We start from the raw sequence: 9452 nt of genomic DNA, 5'->3' as shown, positions 1-9452 counted from the left end.
TAGATTGACCAGTAAATCGAGAGCTTCGCCTTATGGCTCAGCTCCTTCTTCACCACGATGGACCGGTACATCGACTGCATTACTGCAGAAGCTGTACCGATCCACCTGTCAATCTTCCGTTCCATCCTTCCCTCACTCGTGAACAAGACCCCAAGATACTTGAACTCCTCCACTTGAGGCAGGAACTCCCCACCAACCCGAAGGGAACAAGCCACCCTTTTCCGACTGAGAACCATGACCTCTGACTTGGAGGTGCTGATTCTCATCCCAGCTGCTTCACACTCGGCTGCAAACCGCCCCAGTGCACGCTGGAGGTCCTGGTTTGATGGGGCCAACAGGACAGCGTCGTCTGCAAAAAGCAGAGACGAGATCCTGTGGTCCCCAAACCGGACTCCTTCCGGCCCCTGGCTGCGCCTAGAAATTCTGTCCATAAAAATAATGAACAGAACCGGTGCCAAAGGGCAGCCCTACCGGAGTCCAACATACACTGGAAACAAGTCTGACTTACTGTCGGCAATGCAAACCAAGCTCCTGCTCTGGTCGTGCATGGATACAAGGATAACTCATTATGTGACCAACTAATTAGTCCGCAACCTGACTGACTGACTTGTTTAGAAACTCCATACCTAACTGACTAAAGAACTAACTCATTACGTAACTGACCGCCAGGCTCTCTCAAAAAGTTAGTTTAAGCATTGTAAACATGTGACGATACTCCGGTCAATCGAGGTGGCTGGTAGTTGGAAAAATCCACCAGCCAAACATATTTTTACCAGACAAAATATTAAATTGCCTTTTTGTGCGACATGCACATTTGCTTCAGGATTTTATTGAAGTAATAAGGTGTTATGTTGAATACAAACAAAGAGGTCGGAGCAAAATCGGAAGCCAAGTTATTTTAATATCAGTTGGTAATTAATAAATAGTTTTCATTCATTTTTCAATTAAAATTTAAAAGCCACAATACAACTCAAGAAGTCTGGATTGCAGAATTCCACTTAACATATTTACTATTAAGGGACAAACTAAAGTAAATTTGAAGTTTTGTAAACGCATTGGATGCTTATTCATTTCAACCAGCTTAAGCTCCTCCTGAGTCCGGAGACTCTTCACTCTAACTGCAGTCGCACCAGAAGCGTTTCAGCTGCGTTTTCGAGACACATGTATAACTGATATGCTCTTATTTTAATCAGTCCAGAATTTCGGACCCTGCTTTAGTCACAGTTGCAAATGCATTGTCTCATGCATGACTGTCTCTGCCTGTGGACTGTAAAACATCCATGCTATACACAGCGTGCTGACCCCAGCAACAGCTACGTTAGCCTAGCTAGCCTTACTAGCTTGCTAATAACTTCTGGAAGAGTTGGACCTGCACGACTGACAGCGTTGTGTTGAAAAAACCAACACAGAGAGGAAGAGCTATTCACAGACAGTCCGGCGTCATGGTCATCATGTGTTTGTGTGTGTGTGAGAGAGAAACAGAGTGGTGCACCTACACACGGCATTACACTGAAATGAGATTTAACCTAGTTTAAATCAGTATGTTAATGTTGATATTGTGGCGGCACACCTCAAATAAGCCAGTGTATGGGAAACAGTGTAATTTATCAGTTCTGCGGTGTTATTGATCACTTTTGATCAGTTGATTTGGGTTTCCAGCTCTGTTGTTCTCTCAGACAGAGTTTGTGTATAAATATGAAACTAAAAGATACATTTCCAAATAACCAGATTAAGCTCCTGCCTTCCTGTTTGTCCAGGTGAAACTCTGTCATTTCAGGCTCTGGTACCAGCTGAGGTTTTGCCTCTGGTTGGAGCAGCGTTGCCGGGAAAACCAATCCTGACCCTAAGCCCGCTGTTGGCAGGACCGACGGTGTTGCAGACGACTCCTACATCAGGTACTGACCAACCCCTGTCGCTCTGCTTTGCGTTTCAAAATACTTTTATTTTGAAAGTAAGGTGTGTCCTCTTCCTGTCTGTAGGTGTGGCCTCGGTCACCCTGAACATCCCCAGTCTGGCTAGTCAGCAGGTCCATCTCACCTCACTGCCCCACACCATAACTGGTAAGATCTACAGCAGCCCCACCCTCACTTACCACACAAGTAACTAACTAACCTCACAATTAACGAGCATCAGTGGCAATTAGTCCAACTAACCTCACATGTAACTTGCCAAGTAAACTCACAAGTAACCAGTGTAGACCAGTAAACCTCAGGAAGTGACAGGGTGACTAACTGTAACCCATCTAACTCAGCCATAAGTGTCACTGGAAAAGACAAACTGACCAGCAGCCACTAACCTGACTCAGAACTTGCCCACTGCGCTGACCAGCACACTCAGGCTAACTGAGCGGCTGACTGGTAACAGAACTGGTAGTCCTCAGCTCTGACTGGCCTCAAATGTTCTGATGAAACCTCTCTTCACTCTGTTGTTTACAGCTACAGACTTGAACAACCTGCTACACCTGGTTCAACCGGTAACTACTCAACTGTCACCGCAGGAAGTACAGCAACAGTCACAAGCACCACAGCTACAACAAATACAACCTCAATTAAAAACGGCACAGCAGCAGGTCCCAGCAGGTCAATCTCTTCCTCCTCCTCCAACGCTGGTCTCTGCTGGATCAGACCAGTCCAAAGACCAGGACCAGCCTTCATCCCAGTCTGACCTCAGACCTGACTCAAGTCAGGCTGAAGTCGAGTTGGGGGGGGCTGCCTGTTTGGAGAGGCAGGAGACCAGAAGGCACGGTGAGACTGAGCGCCTGACCTCCCTCCTCAACGAGATTCTCGTTCTGAACCAGCAGACCATCACCACAGTGATGACGGCAGGTGCCTTGATACCAGAGAAACAGTCCCCTGAACTGGGCGAGGCCCAGGAGCAGGACCATGCCTGTGGCCCCTGGCTCCTGCAACTGGACTCGGACTCTGATGACGCCATCTCTGTAGAGATGGAGGAGGTGGGACTTAATGAAGGCACAGAGACCACGGAGACTGGAACACCAATTGGACTGGCCAATGGGAACACTATAGGTGCTGTTCTGGCCCCACCTCCTCTGCTGCAGATGAAGATGGGAGGGGCTAAGGTGGTGGACCCGATCAGCAGTGATGGCGCAGAGGGAGGGGGGAGGGGGGACGGAGGTGTGGCCTGGAGGCCCATGCCAAGGCTAGTTCCTCTGGGACTGAGAGGAAACCCACCCAGCTGACAATACACAGTTCACTTTGTCTGAATTTCATCTGTCGGGCCGCCTGAACGCAGAAACATGCAACCAGGGCAACTTTATGGGCAGCGGGTTGCTGTGGAAGTTGGCCTTTAGTGTCACTGAGGTTGTTGCCAGGCAATGGTTGCAGGAACCTAAACAAGACAGGTGTTGCAATTTGCAGTGCAGTTTTGAACAACTTTGAACAGAAACCAGCTGTGCAGTTTGTGCTTGTTGCGGTTGCTTGGTGGCGGGTGAGTGACTGGCTGACGGTTGAAATGATTTGTAATGTTACCAAAACAAAGTCAACATTTGCCATTTTCCTCACAATCCTATGCTGTCTCAAAATGGTGCAACTCGGTCTTCTTCATTACTGATGACAGCTGTTTCCTGGTCTGTAATGCGCCAAACAAAAAATCATCACGCTTTTCCCACAACAGGAATCTTTTTTATTTTATTTATTTCCCTGATTATTTTTACGCAAAGCATTTAAATATTTTACTTTGAAAAGCATTGATTCAAATATCTGCTTTGAAGGTTTCGCTTTGAGATTGGAAATTTTAAAAACATATTTTTTTGTTTTTCTTCAAATCTTTCAGCCCAAAAATTTAAATCAAGAAGTTTTTCTGGAAAGAAACAGGTGCACCTCCAAAACCATCGAACTATTCCATTAAAGCAAAGAAAAATCATGATTTTTTTCTTGTCAATTATATCCTCGTTCTCCAAAATTTGGACTTTATTCTCAAAATGTCACCTTTTCCCTCAGAGATGCTCAAATGCTGAAAAACTGAAATTCTGGTCTTATTTTTGAGGGCTTTTCAGACAGAATAGGAAAACGTCGGTCAGGTCATGTTGGACTTCATTTCAGGATGAAATATTCAGTCACTGGACACAGGAGCCTGGTTTATTAATAAAAATGTCCATGTTTTCAGTTTTACATTTAAATAAAATATTTAAAGGAAATTAGGACCTGAGTCGGCACAAATCAGTGTTTCATTTTTCAACACTAAAAACACCAAGTCTCACCTGGACTCCCCTTTACCTGCTCAGTGTTCACAGCGCCACAGGACGATTAAAGGACCAGTCTGGTGTTTAAACCATCGCCTGGGCTGTTAACAGATGAAGCTGCTGCGCTTTCTTTTGTACAGTTCTGAAGTCTGTTTTTCTACATATGTATTTTTTATAAGTGTTGAAACCTTTGATGTAAATAAGTTGTCTGAACGTAGACGCCTCTAAACTCTAATGTGAATAAAGTTTGAATAAGGACTTCTTTTTTTCTTAAAGACAAAAGCTCTTTTCAAGAAGGGGGACCGGAGGGTATGTTCCAACTATAGGGGGATCACACTCCTCAGCCTCCCCGGGAAAGTCTATGCCAGAGTACTGGAGAAGAGAATTCGACCGATAGTCGAACCTCAGATTCAGGAAGAACAATGCGGTTTTCGTTCTGGCCGTGGAACAGTGGACCAGCTCTATACCCTCTTCAGGGTGGTGGAAGGTTCATGGGAGTTTGCCCAAGCAGTCCGCATGTGTTTCGGGGATCTGGAGAAGGCATTCGACCGTATCGCTCGCGGTGCCCTGTGGGGGGTGCTCCGGGAGTACGGGGTCCGGGGCCCTTTGCTAAGGGTTGTCCGATCCCTGTACGACCGGAGCAGGAGCTTGGTTGGTGGAGAGTTCCTGCCTCAAGTGGAGGAGTTCACGTATCTTGGTGTCTTGTTCACGAGTGAGGGAAGGATGGAACGGGAGACTGACAGGCGGATCGGTGCAGCTTTTGTATTCAACAAAATAGGTAAAAACAGATTTTTATAGGAGGATCTTCAATGGGAAGCTGCAGTTTGTCTATTTGCCGCTGAATGTCGCTGCAGCGTCGTTGAATTCAGCCCGTTCTGTGAGGCCGGAAGTCAGGTGGCTTTGCCGTCAAAGTAAAAGCACGGCTTTGGAGTAGGATTTTTTTTTTCCTCCTTTGGTAATACAGCATTTGAGGTTTACATCGAACTTTACCCGTAAGAGAAGCGTTGGAAAGTTTTTGGACAAATACTGGTCATGACTGGGATTTCTCCATCAGAAACACGTAAACCGCCTGCACTGCCCTTAGTCTTGTTTATTGTGGGTACATCGAGTATTAACAGTAACAACTGGCGTTTTATTGTTGGACTCAAACAACATGGTGCAGCACGCAAGGAGGTAAAAAAAAACAAACATAAAAAGGTGGTTTTAATTGAAAGATTTTGAGAGCCCACCAGCTATTTTTGCGAAAAGCCAGGCAGGAAGTGTCGGAGTGTTTGCCGCATGCGGTCTTGACGCTGGCGGTGCGTCAGTCGTTTAGTCTGGTCCGAGTCCTATTGGAGAGGCCGCCTCTCCTTTCGTCGTTGCGGCGGAGAAAAAAAGATGTGGACTAGAAGTGGAACCGGAGCCCGTGACCCGGTTCAGTCCAGAAGGAGAACTAGAGCCAGACTAGCTGAAACTACAGTCCAGACACGGCTCGGCTCCCAAACAGCATGACAGCAGTAGCTGCTGTGGTGGAGGAGACAGTTACAGAGGGAGGCTCCAGCCGCTGAGAGAGACAGCTAGCAGCCAGCTAGCAGCGCGATGACTATGGAGGGAAGCGGCACGATCCGCAGCCGCATCAGGAACCTTCTGCGCTCCCCGTCCATCAAACTACGGAGGAGGAGCGGCACGGCGCGGCATAAGGAGGACCTGAGCGGCAAGGTACGCACGCGCGCATCCCGGATCAGTTTAGCACTTAGCGGCAGGTTGACGGTAATGCGACGCGTTTTATCCGCTGCTGTGATCCATTAGGTCGAATTATCAACTGGCGTTTATATAGACCTCATCGTCGCAGTAACGGCGGTGCAGCTTCCCCCCGAGAGATCTGTAAGACGCACACGAGTCTGTTCCTCTGTGGTTGTGAGGACCATTAAAAACCCAACCTGCCCTTAACATCGTTTCGATCGTAACGCTGAGGTGAAACAATACTAGAATAACGGTTGGTTTTAAACACAGGTACCCACTGTCACGGTGTACAAATGCAGGACAACAAACTGGAAAGTCTGGCAGCACTTGTAGGGGTCCGAGCAACGTCACTGCAAAGATAAAAGGCCAACGCGTAAAGCCTTCGCCAGGGCCCCTGGAAAACACGAGTTCCATTAATAGTACAAGTAGAGAAAAGAATCCTTAAACAACAAACCACACACAAAGTCGTACATGTCGGCCAATAAGAAACGTGCACATATTTGATTTGATTTATTTATTCTTTCAAGCATGTAAAGACAGTTGATATGTCAACACACATAATTTTACACATATCCAACAAATGCTAATCCAATATCAATTTGCTTATACCTAGTACATGCTTGAATGGAGTAGGAAGAAGTCAGACTTATCCAGTCCTACCCCATGACATCATCTTACCATCATTGGTTTGCAAACAATAAATAATTATCTTCTACACCACACAAGTAATATACTAAAAAAAATTATTATAAGTGTTAACATTCTTACATAATTACATTCTTAAATAAGTCTCTTCTACACCACACAAGTAATATACTAAAGAATTATTACAAAGTGTTAACATTCATACCAAATTAAGTGCATGGTCTTGTTATACCCCAGTTCTTTTATTGGACAGATCTGAAAAACGAAGGAGTCCATCTTTCTTTATTTTAGTGATGATTTATTTTAAACCACAAATAAAATTACAAACACGACCCGGGATGTTCCTTCCTCCAGAGACACACACACTGGCTCCCAGAAGAAGGAACCTGATACATTTATCAGTTTTTGGACTAACCCCTTACACAGATGAAGTCAGTCCGCACACTCCGTCTCTTAGCTAGAGCTCCACAGGCTTGGAGCAGCTGGTCATAACAAAATGAGGAATTTCGACGTGTGTGTTATCACATGGTGCGTAACTAAAACATTCATTCAGACATAATTCTAACACAAGATGAATGCAATAAAACAATTGGTGTCAAGGTAACTGTAGCTCACATTTCAGAATCAGCACTGTCTTCTAACCTTGAAGCAAAGCGGACTAGAGCAGACTTTAAATCTTACTAAACTGCATTACTAACACATTAATGTCTAATAATTATCTGACTGATTTACTAATATCTAACAGTCTCGTGGTCATAGGTCAGTCACATTCAAGGATCAAATCGACAAAGGGGTAACGGGTGTGTCCAGTAATTGACACAGGTGACACCACATATGTGAAAAAACACAAAACAGAAGAGAAACGATAAAGTGCACATGGAGCCCATGAGCACAAAACACCAAACCCCACTACAGAAACTCATTAACTGAAAAATCTTGTATGTTTTTGATAGAGCCCAGCGAAGGCTTTAATGCTGAAACTTGTTAGGGTTTTTTTCCTTTTCATTAAAGTTGCTCGGAACACTGCAAGTGTTGACAGACTCATTGCTTTCTGGTTTTAACCCAGGGACAGTGAGGACCACACAGTATGTCCTCATTTAACCCAGCAACGCTTTATAAAACACTTTTCTTTTCGTTACCAAAATCTTTGTTTTCCTCACTTTACACTGGGCTCTTTGCTTTTCAAAAAACTCTATGAACAGATTCTTGGAAACCTAAAGACATCCTCGCTTTGTCCCGGCTCCACAGAGGGTCTAGACCTTTGCTGGCACTGCCCTCAGACTGAGGCTGAGCTGCACAGTTTGTCAGACATGTCTCAGTCTCCTGTCGCTGTAAATGTGGGCTGAAAAGTGATTTCCATAAATCAGAGTCCCAGTTTGTGTTTGCTGCACGTTTTCCTCTGAGGACCAAACTTCAGCTTCTCTTCCTGGTCTCAGGTCAGATTTAACTCCATCATCTAAAACCTCAGTTTGAGCAGAAATCAGTGAGAGATGAGGAATTACTCATTACTCGCTTATAGATGATCTACTAGTTGTTTTCTGGATTAATCTGTGAACTGTTTGGTTGAGTCCGAGGTGAAAGTCTAGACCTTCAGAGCTGCAGCTGATGACTGAGTTCATAATTGATTAATCTGCACGTTATTAATCATTAGGTGAAGAAAAGATTGGAAAATGGTGCAATATGTCCACAGAGACATCTTCAGAGGTACTGTTCTCTCCAAGACCCAAAGACTCACTTCCTGTGATTGAAAACGTTCATCAGGAACTAAACTAGTTGGCTTTCTGTCAAGCAGTAAGTTGATTAATCAGCTAATTGTTGCAGCTCTCTCATCAACACATCGACTTTACTATGAGTTCAGGAGGGTCCTCACAAGAATGGGACTGCAGGTCCAGCACCACCTGTCCTGGTGAGAACTAATCACAGAGACCTTCTTATTGATGGTACATGTCACGGTTTTCCCAGCATGCACCAGGTAGAGTGGGGTACAGAAGGTCAATAGGGATGCAGCTCAGCTCCTCTTTGCCCCGGGGGCCCCTGGCATGTTACTGCAGCTGTGCAGTGTTTTCACTGAACAGGGGGCAGCTTCATGTCCCTGTGGTCTAAACCAGGGCCTTTTGATTTTTCCTAGTATTGTTCAGAGTGGACCTCAGACCAGTGTCCTCTAGCAGCTGCAGTACTAACTGTGGTATCTGTAGTAACCACAATAATAACTGTACTAACTCTAATTAAGAGTTTATAATTGTATTCTGATCACATTGAATTGGATTCTTTTCTGTGAAAATTAAGTTGTTCAGCTCTGTGGTTTCATGGTAAACGAATGAAGTCAGTGGGAAGTGGTCGTAGGTTTGAGCTGGAGTGTTTCCTGGGTTGGGACGGAAACATAGCTCAGTGCAAACAGATCATTTCTTTGTCATTCCAGCAGCAGGACAGGTTGGTTTCATGCCTCTGTTAGTATGAAATCAATGGACTCACTGGGAGCGTGATGACAACCGGCTGCACACAGCAGGTCGACATGTAAAGCTCTGACAGTTCCTCTGTGGATCCTGGTGCATTTAGGGCCACGTTACAGTGCATATACACAGTTTGAGTGTCTTGGCTTCACATCACAGCCTTTCACTGGGGCTGCTGACACAATCAGCTGATCTCACTGAACATCAGCTGGGCTGTGTAGAAGGCAGCAGGAAGTTAAAGTGGAAACAGCGTCTGAGTGGCTGGAGCTTCAGACAGTTTTAGCTTGTTCATGTCTCAGCAGAAGTCAGCTGATGATTCATCTGATGTGTTAGGACATGGGTAGAAAACGCAGAGCTCAGAGGAAAAAGAAGACTTAAACAAAGCTTGGTGCATCTGTGAGAGAAGCACATGGCACAGACTCAGTGCTGGAGTG

At 45.3% G+C, this 9452-nt stretch overlaps 2 protein-coding genes across 8 annotated transcripts in view; both read left to right on the top strand.

Moving 5' to 3' along the window:
- Positions 1-4456, top strand: part of mgaa (MAX dimerization protein MGA a) — a 46109-nt gene extending 41653 nt beyond the window's left edge. Inside the window, exons 28-30 of the mRNA XM_020621321.1 lie at positions 1758-1895; positions 1980-2060; positions 2436-4456. Coding sequence (XP_020476977.1) covers positions 1758-1895; positions 1980-2060; positions 2436-3199 — 983 coding nt within the window. The 3' untranslated portion in view covers positions 3200-4456. The remainder of the gene's footprint in view (positions 1-1757; positions 1896-1979; positions 2061-2435) is intronic.
- A 464-nt stretch (positions 4457-4920) lies between these two features.
- The window catches only part of mapkbp1 (mitogen-activated protein kinase binding protein 1), a 78719-nt gene continuing 74187 nt past the window's right edge, over positions 4921-9452 (top strand). For all 7 annotated transcript variants that reach the window (XM_020621328.1, XM_020621324.1, XM_020621327.1 and 4 more), the window contains exon 1: positions 4921-5899. In XM_020621328.1, coding sequence (XP_020476984.1) covers positions 5780-5899 — 120 coding nt within the window. In that variant the 5' untranslated portion in view covers positions 4921-5779. The remainder of the gene's footprint in view (positions 5900-9452) is intronic.

The sequence above is a fragment of the Monopterus albus genome, unplaced genomic scaffold, assembly GCF_001952655.1.
Source record: "Monopterus albus unplaced genomic scaffold, M_albus_1.0 scaffold258.1, whole genome shotgun sequence".
NCBI classification, from domain to species: Eukaryota; Metazoa; Chordata; class Actinopteri; order Synbranchiformes; family Synbranchidae; genus Monopterus; species Monopterus albus.
The sequence above is the reverse complement of the archived record's forward strand: the minus strand, read 5'-3'. Positions and strand labels throughout refer to the sequence as shown.